This window comes from Sorex fumeus, unplaced genomic scaffold (assembly GCF_029834395.1).
Source record: "Sorex fumeus unplaced genomic scaffold, SorFum_2.1 ptg000030l, whole genome shotgun sequence".
Taxonomy (NCBI): domain Eukaryota; kingdom Metazoa; phylum Chordata; class Mammalia; order Eulipotyphla; family Soricidae; genus Sorex; species Sorex fumeus.
Window position 1 is genome coordinate 16,448,265 of NW_026606087.1, and position 21,525 is coordinate 16,469,789.

General features: G+C 48.3%; 1 protein-coding gene across 1 annotated transcript in view; it reads left to right on the top strand.

Annotated features, from left to right (window-relative positions):
- Window positions 1–21,525, top strand: part of RNF121 (ring finger protein 121) — a 71,623-nt gene that overhangs the window by 48,602 nt on the left and 1,496 nt on the right. The window contains exons 4-8 of the mRNA XM_056116266.1: window positions 2,688–2,842; window positions 5,673–5,780; window positions 9,636–9,756; window positions 20,415–20,548; window positions 21,291–21,392. Coding sequence (XP_055972241.1) covers window positions 2,688–2,842; window positions 5,673–5,780; window positions 9,636–9,756; window positions 20,415–20,548; window positions 21,291–21,392 — 620 coding nt within the window. The remainder of the gene's footprint in view (window positions 1–2,687; window positions 2,843–5,672; window positions 5,781–9,635; window positions 9,757–20,414; window positions 20,549–21,290; window positions 21,393–21,525) is intronic.

Below are 21,525 nucleotides of genomic sequence, written 5' to 3' on the forward strand. Positions count from 1 at the left end.
CTCTCCTTTTAGGGTGTTGAAGCCTCTCTCCTTTATAGTGCTTATACTGTTTAGACTAACATTTTAAAGGAGGTTTTTATTTTTTTTATTTATTTTTAAGATTTTATTATTGAATCACTGTGAGATGGATCTTTACAAAGCTGTTCATAATTAGGTTTCAGTCATACAGTATTCCAACGCCCATCCCTTCACCTGTATACATTTCCCAGCACCAGTGTCCCTAAATGTCCCTAGTTTCCCTCCCATCACTACCTGCCCCCCCCGCCTCTTTTATTTAGTCATTATTTATTCATTTTATTTATCTCTGAATTTCTCAGTCTTTTAATGTCCAGTAAATGCTCAGTTTAGTACTCTTTAAATATTGCTTTGACTCTCTCAGAAGGAGTAAACATGGAAAGGAAGACATAACTCTACTAGGTATTAGGAGAGCTGTCTTAAGAGAGAGTACATTTACTAGGGGCCCCTCTGAAGGCCTAGCTAGAGTTGGACCTAGAGGCAGAAGGGACAGAAAGGGAGATTTTATTCAGGCAAGATCTAGCACATCTATTGGCCACTGAACTGTCTGCCCCGTGTAGGCAGAGGGACCATTGGCCAAGGGTGTGGTTGGAGGAAGCTGCCAGCCGAGTTTCTGCCCTGCAGTGTGCGGGGTCTTCCCAGGCCACAGGCAGGATATACCTGCTTCCAGGGCCTCTGGGTGGACCATCTTTAGGTAACTAAAGGTGACAGCCACACCTTCCCATGATCTCCAGGCCTGACATCTAAGAGCCTATGGTGTTCCTAATGTAACTGGTTTCCAGACCCAGAGCCATCCTGGTCATGCTTAGGTGTCATTGTCCTTTGTAACAGCATGGCCCCTTGTATTTGTGACAGCAAGTAGGAGTAGTAGAGTCTCTGTCTGCTGTATTCCGATCCTCCTTCCATGTGGCAGCAGCCCTGGGTGTCTATATTCCCTAGAGATTTGTGAACTGTTTTCACATGAGCTGCTGTGAAGCCACTTCGTCCACACTTGATACTTGAGTAGTTGGATATGTTTTGTCAAGAGAATTTGAGCCTTTGTTTCAGCTTTAGTTTATAGGTTAATGCTAGAAATCTAAAAGCAGGTTAATTTTCGATTTCTCTCATATTTTTCCTGTTCACTGCCTTGCTTGCCACACCCCATTATTTATGCCGTATTGAACCAAATATGTGTGCTTTTTTGGGGGTGGGGTGGGGCTGGAGCGATAGCACAGAAGGTAGAGAGTTTGCCTTGCACACAGCCGAGCCGGGTTCAATTCCTCCGCCCCTCTCGGAGAGCCTGGCAAGCTACTGAGGGTATCCCGCTCGCATGGCAGAGCCTGGCAAGCTTCCCGTGGCATACTTGATATGCCAAAAACAGTAACAAGTCTCACAATAGAGACGTTACTGGTGCCCACTCGAGCAAATTGATGAACAACAGGACAGTGCTACAGTGACAGTGCTGTGTGCTCAGTGTTGCCACCAGATGGCGCCAGAGTCCCCAACATTTTGAGAATGGAAACAGTCCTTCTTTGCCAAACTATACCTTGGAAATGCCTGTTTGCGGGGCATGTGCTCAGTGGGAGAGTTGCCTGCCTTGAAAGCAGGAGACCTGAGACCTGAGCTTGACTGCCATGTCCTTCCTTAGTAAAGAAGTTTCAGGCTACTTAGTGAGCAAAATGACAACATATATAATAAAAACAAATTTGTAGCAGGCGTTTCAGTTGATCCCATGTTTTTGGCCAAACCTCAGAATTGTTTTTTATTTAGAATTCAAGTGCAGCTAACAAGTGTGAGGCAGAGATCTAAAGAAGGAGAAAGTGAAATAGGTACTCTTTAAAGGCACTCTCCAGATCAAATGTGCCTCTCTCATGCATGCTAATCTCACTCCCATTTATCCAAAGGTACTGAGGATCTATCATGTTCCAGGCAGTTTCCTAGCACAGTAAAGAGATGCACCCCAGTCTCACTGCTCCCTAAGAGCTGACTTCCAGGGGGCACAAATTTGACTGTAGCTCCTTACACTAGAGAAGTTCTTTAATGCTGGGAGGAAAGAAACCCCAGAGGGTCCAGCCACCTCCTGTCCGGTAAGGAGCCCAAGGAGGCATCCTGGGTGTCGGCAGAGGTGAGTGGGAAGGGTGTTATACCCTGAGCCAGTCAGCTGACTATAAGCAGCGGGTAGCCCCTGAAATGGTTCTGGGCTGTATGGAATGCCCCAGCTGCTCTAAGAACACTGGATCTTAGTCTGAATGCAGGGGTTGTAGTAGGGGAAGTGGAGATACCATTCCAAGTGAAGGAGCCCAGAATGCAGGAGACAGGAAACATGGTTGATGGCCGGGGAGAGTAATCACAGGGCTGGAACACGTGTCTGACCTGCACCCTGTGTTCAAGTCCCCGCACTGCACCGTGTGGTCCCCTTACACCCTGCAGAGGCTGCCCACCAGTGGTAGTGACTGCAGCCTGCCGAGCGAGGGGTAGCAAGGGCTTCCACGGAGAGGAAAGAAGAGCCTTCCACATAGACAGTTGAGGGGAGAATGGAAGGAAGGAGGTATATGTGCACCCAGGATCCTGGCTTCGTGCAAAACAGAAATGCAGGCGAGGCACCGGCCGGAGCGGAAGTCGCAGGCTGCCCCAGGACTGGACAGAGCTGTGAGGGAGCTGGCCGGGACTAAGTGCTTGTGTTTGTGTTTCAGATGGTGACCCTCTTTCAGATGTGGGTTGTTCCCCTCTATTTCACAGTGAAGCTGCACTGGTGGAGGTTCCTAGTGATCTGGATCTTGTTTTCTGCTGTCACAGCCTTTGTCACCTTCCGAGCCACCAGAAAACCTCTAGTACAGACCACCCCCAGGTGAGAGTTTAGGTAGTCGGGAAAGGCTAGGTCTCCTGAAGCTCATGGGTTGGGGTGCACGGGAGGAAGGTGGGTTTGGACCCAAAGTACCGCATTTTTGGTCAGACACAGGTACTTTGCACAGGGTCCGACCAAAACAAGCTGGTTGGAAGACTTACCCCATCCCCGTTTGTAGATAAAAACTCCCAGATATTTCCTGTGCTTTACATGAAGGTCTGTATTAAATTTAAGCAAAATAGGTAAGCAAATGCTGGTAATTTTGTCTCATCGTCAGTGTTCCTTTCTTCTGAGCCCTTTTCTGATCTCTCGTTTTTTTTGTTTAGGGTTCTCAGGTTTTCTTTCAGATTTACACAATCTGTAAATATTACTTTGGGAGTCTCCCCACCCCCCCTACTAAACTGTGACTATTCTATTTACTGCAGTATATCCAGACGACCACAGGGCCAGTCACACAGTAACCCACTCAGAGTTTCTGTTGAATGAATGACTTTCAGTAGATTTGCAATTTTCCAACAGGCAGTGCTGCTTCTTTGGGGTACAACACAGCCCCTGCCTGTATAATTCTTTGTACTTCAGCCAAATGCATTTCTTGGTAATCCTCCCAGCCAGCTTGTGAGGTCTTTAACAACTGAACTTGACTGGGAAAAAAGAGCAAAGGAAAGAGAGAGAGAGGTTTTCTCATTCATTCAACAAGCACCTGCTATGTGTCAGGCCCCATGCTGAGTGCTGGGGATACAGAGCTGGATAAGCCATGGTCCCGGCCCTCCAGGAGTGCTCGGTTTAATTGAGGAGATGGCCAGGCAAGTGGCGTGTCCGTAGGTAAGTGCTGTGAGAGGCGTGGTGCAGGACCAGGAGAGCCAAGCAGGGAACTTGGCCAGCCTCAGGGTGTGATAACTGCCCGGTCTAGTCTTCTAGGTCATTTGTCACTCTTTTTCCCCGTCCCTTCATGTTGCAGTTCACTGCAGGTTTTTCTTTGACCTTTGCCTTCAAGGGAAAGTACGGTCTGCTCCTCCACAGCTGTGATAGTTCACTTTACCTTAAGGACTTTTGCAGACTGTTCTAGGCTCCGAGGGATGTAGATTGGAAACCGCAGCCTTGTCACTTATGCGGCCTCTATTACTTCACCTTTCTGAGCCTTGCCTTCTTTATCTCTAAAAATGTGATAATTGCTGCCAAGGAAAAAGTGTAATCAAAGTTACTGGGTTACAAACAGGATTAACTTCCAGTTAACATGATTCTAAATGTACCCCGTGGGAGGATTTTTAAATAAAAACAGCATTTCATAATGCTTCACAATTTCAAGGCACTGGGACTAGAGAGAGATATAGTACAGGGAATAGGACTCTTGCCTTACATGCAGCCCACCCTGTTCGATCCCTGGCATCCCATATGATCTTTAGAGCACCTCTCAGAGTAATTCCTGAGCATTGCTGGTTGTAGTACCGCCCCCCCCCCCCAAAAAAAACCACAACTTCAAGGCACTTTCCTAAACACTCACGATTATTCATGCAGCATTTATTCATGCATGCATTATATGCACTAAGGAATGGACCCTGTGCAATCTAGTGAGAAAGGCAACATGGTTTTTTCCCTGTTTCACAAATAAACTTTGTGTCAGAGAAAGGCTTTGACTTATTTGGGGTTACTATTACTAGGTCATTAAACTCTTTGCTCCCGCTTCCACCTCAGATTCCACTTATATGCCAGAATTCTCAATCCCGTGTGGACTGCACGTGCTCTGCTGTGTGCAGTCACCGAGGCTTCGAAGGCACTCAGATGCCTGGGGCCTCTGGCTGACCTTGCTTAACCACAGCAGGAGGTGCCAGCAGAGCCTTGCGCTTTCTCTCAGGAGCTCAGCAGGGTGGGCAGCGCCTGGTCGATCCTCAGGCACCAGGCAGGCGTGTTCTGGTTGTATGATAAAATTGCTAACTTGCTTTTTAGTTCTTATCCAAGTGAAATAGTGGCTCTTGATATCAGAGCTCTATTCCCATGGAGTTTCAAAGACTCTAGTGTCTTAATGGGACTGTCTTCTCAGCTTAGTGGGATTAACCAATTTCACGCTGCCTTTCCCTGCCTCTAAGGGAGCAGGACACCACAGGAACCCCATCCGGGCCCTCCCCTAACCCACAGCTCCACATAGACCCGGAGCAGGAAGGGGTTCCTTGAGTGCCTTTCTCCATACTCCTTCTCTAGGAAGGAAAAATAAATCACTTCAGAAGGAAACTCATTTCCTTATTGGCTTGTGGGTGTGAGCCAATCAGTTTTCAGATTATGTCCAAGTGCCCCCCTCCCTCCTACACAGACACACACAAAAGCCTATGACTATTTCAACTTTGGTTCACTGTCCCTTTAATTTTCTTTCCTAAGAACAGCTTGGTTTGGCTGGAAATGTCGCTCAGTGGTAGAGCATTTGCCTTGCATGTATGAAGCGTACTACAAAACAACAACAAAAGCCCCACAACTAGACTTAACTTTCTATTCTCTCTGATCGTACGGCAAAGCTGCTGTTACTTTTTAATTCCTTATTCAGCTAATGTAAATTGAGATACCATAATTGTGTAGAATCAGCTGTGTTCATTCTTCGAGACTGAAGTCACCTTTTAAGGTTACTTCTTCCTTGGTCTGAGACCAGGAAAATCTGGTGTATGGAGGTGTTGCTGCATTTAAGGGAGTGTTCCGCTTTGTCTCGTAGCTGCAGTTGCTCAATAAGTTCTAAGCACAGTGTCTGATGTCCTCATTGTTCTAATAGTGTGGGATGCTGGTGGGTCCATACGCCACTGGGTCCATATGTTTCTGTGTTGGCTGTGCTAACATTCTTTCCTTTCTCCAGATTGGTTTATAAATGGTTCCTACTGATCTATAAAATCAGCTACGCCACTGGCATCGTTGGCTACATGGCTGTCATGTTTACCCTCTTTGGTCTGAATTTACTATTCAAGTAAGTACCTTTCATTTCTGTTTTTGCTGGTGTTGGGCGAAAAGACTAGTCCCATCCTTCCTGTAGCATGTTCAAGAGGCACAAAGCACTCAAGAGAGGAGATTTGGGGCAATGGGGAACCGTCCGTGATTTGTGCTGAAAGGGACAAAAATGCCCCACTTTGTACAAAGTCCAAATCCCAGGCCATTGGTTGTCTTTCCTAGAAACTTACCTTATAATAGAGAATAGGCCAGTTAGTCGAAATGTAGTGAACAGGTTTTGTGTAATGGAGAAGTAGTATTGATCTGTAACATGGCTGCTATCCCAACTTCATTAAGATTCTAAGGAAACAGATTTAGAAAATTAGTTCGTGAGGCCAGAGATTGTGCAGCAGGCCATTGTGCTTGACCTGCTTGCCTTGCATGCTGCCAACCTGGCTACAATCCCCAGCACTGCAGAGGGTCCTGGAGCCCCGCCAGGAGTAAGCCCCGGGCATGGCTAGGTGTGGCCTAAGAGCCGCAAAGGAAAGAAAATGGACCTGTAGGCTTTTAAATTTTACTCTTTCCTGCTCTGCTTCTCAGGGTGTGTGGGTTTCTCACCAGTCTTTGTACTAGGTCTAGGTACTGCGGCCGAGAGTCTGACTGTGGTTTCATAGTGAGGCCAATAAGCTTTCCAGGAGATTTTATCAGTGTATAAGATGCCCCCTTGACACCCCACTCTCCAGCCCCAGTTTTGAGGCAGAGGGCAGGAAATCTTGGCCTCTGGGACTGGGGGGAAGGAACTCTGAGTCAGGTAGAAGGATGGAGATCCAGATTTCTGGCTTCAGGTTGTAAGAATCCTAAACTTGGGGTGCTTTACTGGGACACCTGAGCTAGATTTTGTTTTTGCTTTTGGGTCACACCTGGCGATGTTCAGGGCTTACTCCTGGCTGTGCACTCAGGAATCACTCCTGATGGTGCTCAGGGGACCATTTGGGATACTGTGGATCGAACCAGGTTTGCTGCGTGTAAGACAAGCACCTTACCTGCTGTGCTCTCTCCCCATAGATTTTTTTTTTAATTGGTGCATACCTAGCAGTCTTAGGGGGTGGTTCAGCCTCTCATAGTGATGTAAATTCAGGCTCTGATCCAGTGGTGTTCAGAGCTACACCCGGTAGTGAAGATCATTCAGTGCTGGGGATCAAACTCAGCCTCAAACATGCTGGGCATGTGTCTCAATCGCTTGGGTCCTATCTCTGGCTCCCTAAGCTAGACAATAGTCAAATTTAAACTCATACCAGGGCCCAGGATATACCTCAAGGTGTGGGGGTACACCTTGTATATGCAAGGCTGCGAGTTTGATCCCTGGTACTTGGTTCATTTCAGGCAATGCTGGGTATAACCCTGGTGGGCCCAACATTGCTGAGTACCAGCAGTTCTGCATCATCAGGCCTTATAATCGAACCAACAGCTCAGGTAGCTGAGTATTGCCAGGTTGCCCCATGCCTTCTGAGCACTGCGTAGGAGCCTCTCTACCCACCCCAAAAATAAATTTTAAAAATATTAGTGGCCCAAAATCTCGTCCACTGTAAGCAGAACTTTCTTTGAAACTGAAAGGAGCAAGTCCTGCTTAGTACAGTGAGAGCATACCCTTGGGGTGTTTTTCTTCAGTACTGATAGAGGCTGAGAGAGTAAAGACATTAAATGGGTTTATAGGAACTCAATAGCTAGAATCCAGGAAGTCCAGAATCTTGTCAAAAAGAACTGAGATACTTCCTCACCTATGTGCTTTAAACAAGTCAGGATTCTCCATTATATGTTTTGAAGATACTTATTTTATGTTTGCAGGTTTCTTTTTACTTACAAAAATGTTATAAGGATGGAAACAGAATTGAGAATCGTGACTGTTGTAGAGCAGGAGAGATAGTGGGTAAGGTGCTTGCCTTATATGCAGCAGACCTGGGTTCCATCCCAGTAACCCCTTCTGATCCCCCACCAGGAGTGATCACAGAGCCAGGAGAGTGTCCTAAACACGAGATGTAGTCCTTTAAAAAAAAAAAAGAATGCTCATGGTTTTTATGCTACTGCTCAGGCTACTTATTATAAGAATATGTTATGTGGTTAATAGGTTAGCTATGGGTGGGGTGATAGCACAGTGCGTAGGGTGTTTGCCTTGCACGCTGACCCGGTTCAATTCCTCCGCCCCTCTCGGAGAGCCCGGCAAGCTACCGGGAGTATCTCGCCCGCACGGCAAAGCCTGGTAAGCTACCCATGACATATTTGATGTGCCAGAAACAGTAACGAGTCTCACAGTTTGTTGTGAGACATTGCTGGTGCTCGTTCGAGCAAATCGCAAATCAATGAGCAATGGGAGGACAGTGCTACAGTGTACATTTCCATTGTACAGTTCACATGAAGGAAAAATCATCAGATGGCTCGAAAACTCATGAGACAAACACTCTTGCCCTAACTTCACTGCACAAAGAAGGTTAGATATTACAAAATTGATGAACAAATTCAGCTAAGACTTACAACTACAGTGTCACTGTCACTGTCCTCCCTTTGTTCATTGATTTGCTTGAGCGGGCCCGATAACATTGTGAGACTTATTACTGTGTTTGGCATATTGTATACATCACGGGTAGCTTGCCAGGCTTTGCCGTGCGGGCAAGATACTCTCGGTAGCTTGCCAGGCTCTCTGAGAGGGGCGGAGGAATCATACTCGGGTCGGCTGCGTGCAAGGCAAACACCCTACCCACTGTGCTATCACTCCACAAGTAATCAAAAATAGTTATCAGTACAACTGTTTTACAAAGGTCGTAGTATCTGTATTAAACATATATTCAAGGTCATACATTATTGGTCCTTAGAATTATAAATGACTCCATCTTAGTGCAAATCTGTTTACTAAGGACAAAGCTGTAAGTTAGAGATTTAGAATTGGACTAAGAGTTAACGTTGATGACATGATGCATAATATTTATAGCTGTAGTTTAAAAATTTTTATAACTGATATGTACGTACTTACTAATTCCTCCCCTCCCCCCCGCCCAAGTTGTGTTTGACAAACTCTTTTTCTGTAAAGGGCCAAATATTTTAGGCTTTGTGAGACAAAGGCAGAATCTACGATAACATATGTATCTTTTTATATCCAAAGGAAAAAAACTGCTTCCTTTTCCCACTCTTGGTCCAGGTGGGCTGTCTGATGGCATACTCTATAACCACTTGCCATTGGAGTAGACATTCTCAGAAGGATGGAAAAGTGGAGTATGGCTTCACCTTTGTTTTAAGTTGGTTTCTGAGCCCAACTCAGGAACTACTCCCGACTCTGTGCTTGGGGGTCACTCCTGGCAGTGTTCAAGGAACCATAAGGTGGGCCTCTAACATGCAATGTGTGTGCGCCAGCCCAATGAGCTGCTCTCCAGCCCCTGTGTGTGGTCACTTCTACTGCCTTCTCCAGTGGCACCTAGATCCGTCCTTCTGAAGGGCTCAGCTCTTTCAGCTCAGGTAGCTGATTGGAAGGGAGGCAGCTCAGTTGGTTGCCAATTTCAAGGCTGAAATTTCCACTGCATGGTGTCTAGCAGCTGCCAACAGTGGGAGGAATCTCAGATTACAGATGCCAACCAGTGTGGGCCTTAGGCAGTTACCGGGCGTGCTTGCCAGCCAGAAGAGGTAAGCACCGTGATGCAGAGTGGGGAAGAAGGGCAGCAGGGATTCCCTGGCTTAGGCCTTACTGTTCACCGTGCCTGCCTTTTTGAGGCCCAGATGGAAACGGGCAACTGGCTGGATTTCGTCTTCATTTGTTAATACTCACTCTAGACCTTGAGCCAGCTAACTGTATGCAGGTCTCAGAGTAATCCAGAGTAGTTGTCTTAGGGCCATGCTGCTTACTCCGCAGGATCAAACCAGAAGATGCCATGGACTTTGGCATTTCTCTCCTCTTCTACGGCCTCTATTATGGAGTTCTTGAACGGGACTTTGCCGAAATGTGTGCAGACTACATGGCGTCGACTATTGGGGTAAGTTTGCCCCCACCCTTAATGCTGCCTCCTTCCAGGGCTAAAGAATGCTAGGCTGGAAAGCATTGCCTGTTTGACAGAGGAGCTGAGCTGTGTAAAGAGCTGGGCCGCACATCCACCTGTGGCTGGTCTGTGTAGAGAGCCCTTCTGTAAGATTTGGGAAGCCAGATTGCTGGTGCCCTGAGAGATACAGCTTTGAGACCATCAGAAGGATTAACCATTTCACCCAGCAGGAAGTTACCATCCATTCAACAAGTGTTTATTGTCTTCTTTTGACTGGGTGCTGTGGGATTACAGAGATAATACAAAAATAAATATGGTCCTTGCCCAGTGGAGTTTATTCCCCGGTGTAAAGAGAAATAGCACAACTGGTAGGGCACTTGCCTTGCATACAGCTAATCCAGGTTCAATCCCTGGCACCCTACACAGTTCCCTGAGCTCACTAGGAATGATCCCTGAGGGCAGAACTCAGAAATAAGCCCTCAGCCCTTGTGGACGTGGCCCCCAAACCAAAGAATAATTAAGTAATAAACACATATTTTTCTTTTTCTTTTTTTTTTTTTTTTTGCTTTTTGGGTCACACCTGGCGAGATGCACAGGGGTTACTCCTGTACACTTAGGAGTTACTCCTGGCGGTGCTCAGAGGACCATATGGGATGCTGAGAATCGAGCCTGGGTTGGCCACGTGCAAGGCAAACGCCCTACCTGCTGTGCTATCTCTCCAGCCCCAATAAACACAGATTTTTAAAAATTTAAGTTTAATGTTATGAAGAAAATGTTGTGATGCTGTGACCCCCACAGGAGTGGTACTTGGCCTAGTATCGGTTCTCCAAGATGACATCCCTTAAGAAGGGACTATTGTTCTAAGGTGAACAGGGATTGTGCATGAACTAATGAAGTGTGAATAGAAGTGTGCACCAGGTAGAATCCTGTAGTGAGAGAAAGGGTGAGGATGTTGAGATAGTACTGCTAGTGTGGTTGTCCAGTCATGAATATAGGTTCTGTGTCTGGAGGTGGAAAGGCTAGAGAACGCTTAACAGTTAAAAGGCCAAATAAAAGTGTAATCTAAAAACACTAGAAGGCTAAGACAGAAGACAGCATCATCAGATTTGTACTTTTTTTTGTTTGTTTGTTGTTTGGTTTTTGAGTCACACCCAGTGATACTCAGGGATTATTCCTCACTACATGCTCAGGAATCACTCCTGGCGGTGCTTGGGGGACCAGATGGAATGCCAGGGATTGAACCCAGGTTGGCTGCATGTGCAGCAAATACCCTTCCTGCTGCATTGTTGCTCTGGTCCCTTAGATTTGTACTTTGAAAGGTTATTTTGGCTCTTTGGTAGAGAACACATTTGTGAGGAGTTGATAAATTAGATGGAACCCTGAAGATTACTTACGAGACAGTTGTCCTTGTCTGGGCAGAATGACAGTAACTTAGAGCTAGAGATGATAAGGCCAGGGAGGTGCGCCAGAGGGATGGAGTGTATGCTTGGCCTGCAGGGGCTCTGGGTTTGAACCCCTAGCACCGTTTAGTCCCCTGAACACTGCCAGGAGTGGTTAATTCTTCCACACACCCCACCCTAAGTTCACAAAATTGAGATAGTACAAGTCTCTATTTGAGAATTTTCTCTAAAAGGGGGTGGCTGTGGAGGTGGAGGGCAGCTTTCAAGCAGTACTCAGGGAGACCCTGAGGGACAACCAAGCCAGATGGGGTGACCTGGGTCACAGCCGTCGGTGCTGGGAGCTTGGGGGTTCATTGCAGTGCCAGGGATCAAACTCAGCTCTCTGGTCCTGAACTATCTCCCTGGCCTGGTCCTTTGGAGGAAAGTTGGACGGGCTGGATACAGGTTGAAGGAAGGTAGGTACCAAAGCTGGCATTTCTGACTCTAGCAACCTCTTGGATTGAATACTTGGAAATTCTACAAGAGGATTAGGTGGAAGCCTGGAGCAATAGTACAACAGGTCGGGCACTTGCATTGCATGCAGTGAACCCAGATTTTGTGTCGGTATCCCATATAGTCCCCTGAACACTGCCAGGAGTAAGTAATTCTCTAAGTGCAGAGCCAGGAGTAATTCCTGAGCACCTCTGGGTGTGGCCCCAAAACAAACTAAAACAAACAAACAAAAAGAACTGAGTGGAAAATACACAGAAATCTTTCAGGTTTAAAATATGGGTAAAGAGGCTGGAGCAGTAGCACAGCAGTTAGGGCATTTGCCTTGCACACGGCCGACCCGGGTTCAATTCCCAGCATCTCATATGCCCCCCTCCCCCCCCCAGCACTGCCAGGAGTAATTCCTGAGTGCATGAACCAGTCCCTGTGCATCGCTGGGTGTGACCCAAAAAGCAAAAAAATAAAATATGGGTAAAGTAGCGATTTAAGAAAACCCAAGTACATACACCTCTTACTTTTCAAAGTGAAAGTGTGTCTTTGTGGTAGTATAGAAATTCATCCCATCTTGGAGGCTAGAGGGATAGTACCGCAAGTAGGGTGCTTGATTTCTGGCACTGCAGATTGCCCCCCTCCCCCATGAGTCCCACCAGGCATGATCCCTGAGCACAGAGCCAGGTGTAAGCCCTGAGCACTGCCAGGTGCAGCCTCCCCCCTCAAAAAAAATTTTTTTTTACCCCATCTCAGTAGCAGCCTATTAGATGCCACACAGAGCAGTACTCTGAAGCATAATCGCCATTTCTTCAATTCTGTGCTGCAGAACGTGTGCCGTAGGGCCAGAGGACAGTTAAAGATTCCTTGTTTATCAAGGGTTGGCAGTTTGGAGGGGAATGCCAGGAGAATATCAAGGGGAGCAAGTTCACCTGAGGTGTCCAGATAACTAGGTCTCACTTTCAGATGTCAGAACTTGGGATTGACCAGGTGAGAAAGGTCGGGTGTGCGGTGCCTCAGTTGCTCGTTGAAAGGCAGGTTTGCAGGAGAGCCATCTGTGGTGCAATTTGTATTTTTCTTTTCCTTTCCCTCTCCCTTTGCTGCTCGAGCTACTGTGTGCTGTGAGAACACCTCCCCGGGGTGTGGTGCTCTCCAAGTTGCGGGGGGGGGGGGGGGGAGGGGGAGTGGGGGGGGGTCCTGGACAGCAGAGCTTCTGCAGCTGTGCTCAGTGCTTGTGGGCAGTGCTGGGCATCAAATCTGAGCACCCATGCACATCCCTTTGCAAGTTTCTTTGTGCTACCATATTGTCATTTGTGCTGCAGGCTGGTAGGTTTAGGGCAATTCCGGGTAATCAGAAGTCTAAGCCTTGGTGGGTATTTTTAGCTCTAGAACTTTGGTTCTTAATACCCTGGGGCTATTTTTATTTTTCCTGGAATGATTCAAATTGAAAGTGAAGTATAATAGATGGCTTTGTGGACAGTCTGTTAGATTCTTCTTGGAATTGTTTTTTAGATGCATTTTGCTTATGCCATTGATTTTGTATAGACTTCAAGTAGTCCTTTATCCAGTAGGCTGCCCAGGAAAGATTTCCAGAGCTCATATCATTTGATAATTATTCTTCCTGGCCACAGCTGTTCACTGTGACAGAGTCTGTGGCATAACCAGCTTTTCAGTGCTAGGCTTACCAATATTTGCCCTTCAGCCTCTAATGAACTCTTTTTTTCTCTTCATTCTGTTTTTACAAGGCCAGTTCTCTGATTTTCCCAGGTTGTTACTAACGTTATCCCAAGATGCTTGTCAATTGCCAGTGCAGTGTAAATGATTCCCTCTGGTGGGTTGCTGCTGAACCTACTGCAGAGTTCCTCTTTGTACAAATGGACCTGGGCCCAGACCTGGGTCCACAGCCTATAATCTCTGGTAGTAGGAATCACCCTGTAGACTGATACTCCCTGCCCCTCGAAATGTGAGACTTGAGGTGGGCCTGTTTCCATGCTTTTGGTGGGAGTTCTTAGATTCTTCAGTAATTACAAATAACATTCCCTAATAATGATAATTTTTAGCTTTCATAAGGATTGAAAAACTGAAACTCTAACCCCTCCTCAGCTGCTTGCAACAGCCATTTCACAATGTGGCCGTGCTCAAGATCTCATATAAGTAGAATCATCCAATACGTGTCCTTTGATTATAGCACAATATCCTCAAGACTCACCCATGTTGTAGCTTAAGTCAGAATTTCTCTCCTTGTTTACTGCTGAGTAATATTTCATTGTCTTTGTATGCTGCTTTTCCTGTCCTGGCCATTTCCCCTAGTCTTGTACATTCCATGATCACAGCTCCATCCCGGAGAGAGTCAGTTCTTGAGCTAGTCAGGAATTAGGTCTGATTCACTGCAGGGTTCCTCGAAACCATGTGGCTGTGTAATTGTATCAGCAAGCATTTTCAGTTCCTTTTCCCCATTCTATAAGTGTCCAGTACAGCATGCTCCTTGTCCATTCTCACCTGGAGAACTTTAGAATATGAGCTAAAATGACTAGATAAATTGTGTCAGGAGAGCTTGTGTGGAAACTGTTACTTTAATTTGGTCACTGCAGTGTTACAAGCTTGCTACAGCCTGTCAGTAGGTTTTCATCACACTCAGAAGACTTGTGGGGAGCATGGGTGTGGACTGGGGGATTGTGAAATCAGGGTCTGTCTCTCTCCTCTTTTGTTTTTGGGCCATGCCCTGTGGCGCTTGGGGGATCGTGCAGTGCTGGGAATTGAACCCAGGCTACGACAAGAGCTTCAGCCCTTTGAACCATCTTCCTGACCCAGGCCTTTTTCCTCAGGCTTCTTCCTCTGGTAGAGGCAGAAAAAAGAGCAGTGACACACCATACTGCAGCAAGTCCTCCTTCACACCATCTACTTTAGCACAAGATCCTATGCCTCAGATTGACCTCTTGGGTCCCCTGTGACCTTAGGTAACATCAGGACAGGACTAGCTGCCCGCAGTATGCTTGAAATAGTAGAACAAGCTAGGGGTCTGGAGCAGACAGGACTAGTCTTAAACTCCTGGGCAGATTATTTTTCTTTATTGGTCTTGTTAATGTTACCACACTGAGTTAAGAGGAACCAGATGGGGTCCTGTAGAGCCCCAGCAGTCTCAGTTGAAGCTGCTGGGAAATAAGTGCCATGTATCGGGGGCCTGCTAGACACAACTGCACCATCCCTATCTGTGATTACCTGGAGCACAGATCCCTCTGGGATTCGCCTTTGCATTGTCACAGGACCCAAAACACAGAGCAAGACATAGAACAAAGAAATGATGAATCAGGGCCGAAGACACAGTACAGAGGGTAGGGTGCTTGCCTTGCATGCAGCCGACCAGGTTCTATTCTTGGCATCCCATATGGTCCCCCATGCACTGAGTGCAGAGTGAGAAGTAATCACTGAGCATTGCCAAGTGTGGCCCATTAAAAAGGGCAGGGGGGAGGGGGCGGAACAGTAGCTGTAAAAGCTGCATTTTTCTCTTGATGTCCGCTCTTGCCACATGCTTCTCAGTTCACTCTGTGACATGGACTGCCCTCTGCTACACTCTTGAGAAATGGACATTTTATTGTATATACACACACATTACATACATATATCCTTGTATGTTTGTGTATGTGGGGGTGATGGCATAGGCACACTGCCACATGTCTGGCCCCCAGTTTCCCTCCCTTTGACTTTCCTCTCTTTTTATGCCCCCTGGGTTTTCTTTGCTTTTGTTTGTGTTGCAGCCTCTCACAGTGGTGCTTGGGGATTGAGCCCAAGGCTTCTACATACACGGCATGCATTCAAACCTTCTAGCTCTCCCCAGTTCTCCAGTGTTTATTAGTGCTGAAATAGTCTCTTGACTTCCTGGGCGCAGCTCAGTTTGGCTTACCTGGCACGTGTTCTTGGTAATGTTTGCTGGTGTGGAGTAGAACTGAGGCCCTAGCCTGTGCTGGAGTTCCCCAGTCGCCGCTTCTGTCTTCCCAGGCCCTTGTGAGGCTGTGGGTATGTTTCCTCCTCCCCTGTCTCTGCTCACTGCACGAGGAGCCTATGATCCTGCACTCAGACCGCTCATGTACCTCCCCTCTCTCCCTTCATCCTCTCTTTCCTCTCTGCCTGAGATTCTCGCAGCAAAGCAGGAAATCCCACGCTTCCCTGACCTCCTGTGCTTCCCTAACCCGTAGCTACAGATCTCCTGAGGCTTGTTCCCGCGGCAGTCCTGGGTCCCAGCGGGAGGCTGACCCTGACAATACTGTCTGCGCCCCTCTGGCCACTGTCTCTCTTTTCCTCACTAGGGCTGCAGCTCCGCTCTCTGTTGGACTCCCCTCACCTGCCAACCTTTAAAGCATTCTTTCACACAGCTTTATTCATCCATTTACTCCTCTAGCTCCTGACCTGTTTCCTGTCATTTGTAACTAAACTTGCGGATCACCTTTTACCTACTCCTGAGTCCTTTCTAGTGTGGCCTCTGCAGAAATGATTTTTACTAGGGTCACTAGTGACAGTATTCACCAGTTCAATCTCTCCCTCCTTTGATCTTTCTGAGGTTGAATTTCTTATTAAACTGTCTTCATCTTCCTACAAGGCTGTTGCTTCATTGTACGGAAATAGCACCAGCAAATGGCATATTGCAAAATTGAAATGGTCTTATTCATCTGACACTCATCATTTCTCCGTCACTTGTTTCCAGTGGAAAGACCATTAACTATTTGGACTTAAATCCAGGGTGGATGTGAGCAAATTCTATTCTAAAGGGCTTAAGATAACAGTGTTTTCCTTGAATTATTTTTTTATAACCAGTGTTTACCACTGGTATTTTCAGGAACTTAATTACGATATCCAGGGACTACCCAGAGAGTGATAGGGTGCTGTGAAAGATGCCTGCATTGTCTGTCTGTGATTTAGGGCATCGCAGTAGAGTGACTTGAATTCCCAGCTGGCAGGCCCGCCACTCTTTCTTAAAAAGCCCCCCAACCCACTTTGTATCTGTTCCAATATTACCCCATCCTGGTTTCCTGTCTCTTTGCTAATTTCCATCTCCGATTGCTAACTTTCTTCTCAACTGTTACCCTTCTCATTTCAGACCTCAGGTGTCGTCTCTGCTCTTCACCGGGAAATTTCCCTTTTCTCTACCTGCAGCTTCGAAAACTCTGTCTGATCCAGCTCTTCTGAACTCTGGATCTTCACTTTTTTGCCAATCTGTCCAGTTCTTGGGCCAGGGATGTAGCTCAGCCACTGGACACTTGATTCACTGGATTCACTCCCTGATACTACCCCCAAACAAGATAGATATTCTATCCAGTTCTTTTCATTCTTACTGTCACCAAATTGGGCCAAGTCATCACCTTAGCACAGGCCTTCATCTGTAGCTTTCAAAGAATTGTCATTGTGCCAGGGATGTGATTCTCTAGGACACACTTCATTTGTGTGAGACACAAAATTGACCCCCCAGTGCCACAGAAGAATTGTCATTGTCTCTGAATCCATGTCCACCTTTTCTCTGATTCACTTTCACACAGAAGACTGTGTTCTTCTGTTACTCTCTACTCCAGTAAGTTTAAGGTTTCTCTCTCAGTTCCAGAATCAGTCACTGACCTTTAGGGCTTCTCTTTCCTCCGGCCGCCATAGGTTCCCCTGGTTTCTCAGTGCATCTTCTGGAATTTCCCCTCTGCTTCTGCCTTTCTCCATCATCTCCACCTGGAATGTCACTTTCTCAGAGCAGCCTCTCAGCTCACTGAGACTTATCAGGACCGTTCATTGCAGCATCTTTCAGAAACCTTTCACCCTTTCTTATTTTGCCCTTTAAAGAATTGGTTCCCTTGTAATTATCAATGTTGTTCTCCTTTAGCACTCGGTCCCCTGAGGACAGAGACCAGGTCCAGTAACTGCTACTTTGTAGGTGCCTCAAATATTTTGATGGAAGGAGGGAAGAATTTGGGTGGCTTTTTTAATGTCATCAAGCTCATAATCTTTGTATTGTGCTGGCAGTGCTCAGGGTTTATGCCTAACTCTGCACCAGAGATCACTCCTGGTGGGGCTAAGGAGACCCTTTATGGTGGCAGAAATGAAACCAGAGTCAGCATTGTGCAAGGCAAGTGCCCTAGCCACTGGACTATCTGCCCAGCCCAAGCTCAGTAGTCTTAAACCATTAGGCTACAGACCACTGCTGGGAACACTGGTGTGCTGGCTTGGTTGTAGGCCGTACATGCAGACAGGTGCTGGTCTGTAGGGGTAGGAGGGTGGAAGAGCTCTGATCAGATCTGACAGGATTGAAACTCAGTCTGCCTGATCCTAACAGATGGCTCCCGACACTCAGCCTTGAGTGATCAGGATTAGGGGTCGGGAGGGTGAAGCTCGAACCTTCCAGCCACCTCTGCCTCCACTCCACCTTCCGGCCTCCTTGGTGGGCACCCACAAGGGCTTCCCTGCTGCACTTACCCGTGACTGGTGGAACATGATGGGATCGACCATGTCTGCCTTTTGGCCACATTAGCCACACTGGGGAACACTCCAGGAACTAAAGATCTGTCACGCTCTTTCCTCGGCAGCTCCTCTTGCCATGGCTTCATCTGAGATCCCTTGAGCCTGCATTTGCTTCTGGCCCCGTGTCCGAGGGGCAGACTCTAGCATTCGGGGGAAAGCTCTTCCATAGAGCCTCCGGCAGCTCCTGCCGGTGCTGGCTTCCTGGTGGTCCTGCGGCCCCGGGGAAGTGGTGCCCATGCCACACAGCTGTGTGGGGGCTCCACTCCAGCTGCACCTGACCTTTGGGTTTCTTTACTCCCTGTGCACTTGAGGGGCCTAGGGAGTCAGCCCGAATGCCCTGCAGAGCCGCTGCTTGTTGAGCTCTTAGGTGGGGTAGTGGGGAGAGGGGAGGAATCTCCTCGGTTCCCCGGCACTAGCATCCTGAGACTGCAGTTCTGCCATGTTGCTCCTCCTCGGGAACTCCTTCCTGCAGGTCCTTGCCCTGTCCTGACTCCCACTTACCCAGTCCATTGCCTTTCGTGCTCTGGGCACATAAACCAGCCCCTGAGGAACAACTGGCACTCGGCAGGTATCAGCAGAGCTGCTGGGGGCCTTTGATGGAACTCGGGCAGAGTCAGAGGGGCTTGGGCTCTGCTTGCAGCTTCATGTTATTCTCCTCTGGGGGGCTGCTCTGCTGCTCTGTAGCTCTCATGGAACTCACCTGCCCCTTGAGAGAGTTTTGCCTGCAGGGGAGGTCAAGTGAAGGCAGTCCTTTCCTCTAGTGGATTGTTGGTGTTTCATTGGTGTTCATTTCATTCATGTTGATGTTTTCATGTTCATTCATTTCTTGTTGATGTTTTCATTGTTCTTGGTACTGGAAGTCAAACCCAGTGACTTGCACATTGCAAGGCAAGTGCTCTGCCACTGAGCTACCATTTTATCCTCGGGGAAAGGGAGGGAGATTTCCCAGTGGCCCTTGGGCCAGTCATGCCAGCGGTTCATTCCAAAGGCCTGGGGATACGGTGTTGCTTGTCCCTGCACTGCTGGGGTGCCTGGGCTCTCCGGTGATCTTCCCGGTGATGATTGGGTAGCATGTGGTGCTGGGATCAACAGGGATCAGGTGCATGCATTGTATGCACCTTACCTGTTGTGCTATTTCTCCAGCCCTGCTCAGCCATTTTAGAAATGCATTCATGGGGCTGGTGTCATAGGACAGCAGGGAGGGCCTTTGCCTTGTACATGACCTACCCCTGGTTTGAACCCCAGCATCCCATATGTTCCCCCGAGCATCACCAGGAGTAATACCTGAGTTCAGAGCCAAGAATAATCCCTGAGCATCTCTGGGTGTGACCCAAAAAGCCAAAAGAAAGAAAACTAAAAATAAATTTTTAAATGCATTCATAAGGCCAGAGCAAGAGTACAGTGGGTAGGGCGTTTGCATTGCATGCATCTGAACCTCAGTTAAATTCTCAGCATCTCGTATGGTCATCTAAGCACAACTAGGAGTGATCTCTGAGTGCAGAACCAGAAGTCAGCCCTGAGCATCGCCAGGTGTGGCCCAAACCATTTCCTGCCCACCCCCAAAAATGCATTCACTATATAGACAGTGTCCATTAGACCAGTATTATAGTCCTAGGATATTCCAAGGGGGCCACAAGAAGAAAACAAGGTCGGAAGGTGCTGGGGTCGGGAAAAGGTTGGAAGCTGTTAGATAGTTGCTCACTTTCTTTCCTCCCAGCAGCAGGTTAACTGTTGTTTTTTTTTTTTCTATCTCTCTGAATTTGCCTATTTGATATATTTTCTATAAATGAAATAATAAGTTTTTGTTCTTTCTGTACTTCACTGCACATACTACATTCAGGGCTGTGCACACTGTTGCATGGGTCAGGACTTGCTTATGATTGACCGTTTGTCTGCGTGGCCACACCACGGGCTACTTGTTCCTCTGCTGGTGGACACGGGTTGTTTGTTGACTGTTGTGAATCATGCTGCTGGGAGCAGGGGTGACACGGGGGTCTTAGTTCCTGCTCGCATCTTGAGGGGTAGTTTCCCAGCAGTGGAATTGCTGTGTCGTAGGGTAACTCCTCGTTTACCTTCTCAGGAATTGCCCTGTCACTGTGCCCTGCGCGGCCCTCTCACGTCTGACTACCACCCCGCGTCTGGGCTCTCTCCCCGGTCCACACAGCACACACAGGCTGCATTTGGCATCGAAGGGACTCGGGCCTCCTGCGCTCCTTTGCTTCCCCCCTGAAGGCCTGAGCCTTGCAGTTCCCGCCTCTGACTCTTTCCCGTGCCCCGTCTCTCCAGTTCTACAGCGAGTCGGGCATGCCCACCAAGCACCTGTCGGACAGCGTGTGCGCCGTGTGTGGGCAGCAGATCTTTGTGGACGTCAGTGAAGAGGGCATCATCGAGAACACGTACAGGCTGTCCTGCAACCACGTGTATCCTGCCCGAGCTCCCTGGCCCACAAGTGTGGCAATCAGGGCAGGCACCTGGGTGGCGTTTCTGCAGGCGGGACCAGCACCCTGGGCTGGGAAGGGAGCTCATAGATCAGCACCCTGCAGTGCCACCTCCAGCACAGTCCCGTGGCTCGAGAGAACCCCTGCCTGGCCTCAGTTTAAGCTTCCTGGCTTGGCTCTTCAGGAGCAGAGGAGACCTAGACCCAGGCCATGGTCTGGGCCCTTCCTTAACTTTCTCAGTTCAGGCTTCTCGCCTGGGGTCTTAGTGGAGGGGCAGCAGAAACACCCCCGGAACAGAATCCCCAGCTCCCTCTCCAGCTTCTGGCCCAGTCCTGAGCTGTGAGAGGAAAAGGAAGGGCCTCATCTTCCGGAGCTGCTCGGCCAGTGCTCGAAGCCCGGTGGCTGGGGAAGGAACCGGAAGCGGCTCCAGCTGCCTCAAGGCGGGATTCCCCCAGGGGAGCTGCTGCCTCTTCCTGCATCACTGTTGAGACTCAGCCGCCCATGACGAGCCCTCCACTCTGCCTCACCTTGGTACCCTCCTGTCCCACACAGTCACTGTCCTTTCGGTGACCGGGAAGCAGGCAGAGAGGGGACTTGCTGAATGTTAGACAGCTGCTAAGAGGTATGGCCAGGCTTTGGTCTCTCCAGAGCTGGTGCAGGGTCGCCTGGAGGCCAGGCCGGGCCATCCCGGCTGCTCACCATTTCCCTTGACTGGGGTGCCTAGATTCCACGAGTTCTGCATCCGCGGCTGGTGCATTGTGGGAAAGAAGCAGACATGTCCCTACTGCAAAGAGAAGGTCGACCTCAAGAGGATGTTCAGCAACCCGTATCCTTTGTTTGGATTCTGGCCTCTGCTCCCAGCCTCTCCCGCCCCGTGCCCTGGCCCTTCCCCTCCCAGCCTGTGGGGCCACCTGCACTCCCCACTCTCCCCATATACCCTTTCTCCCTGGGGACTGGTG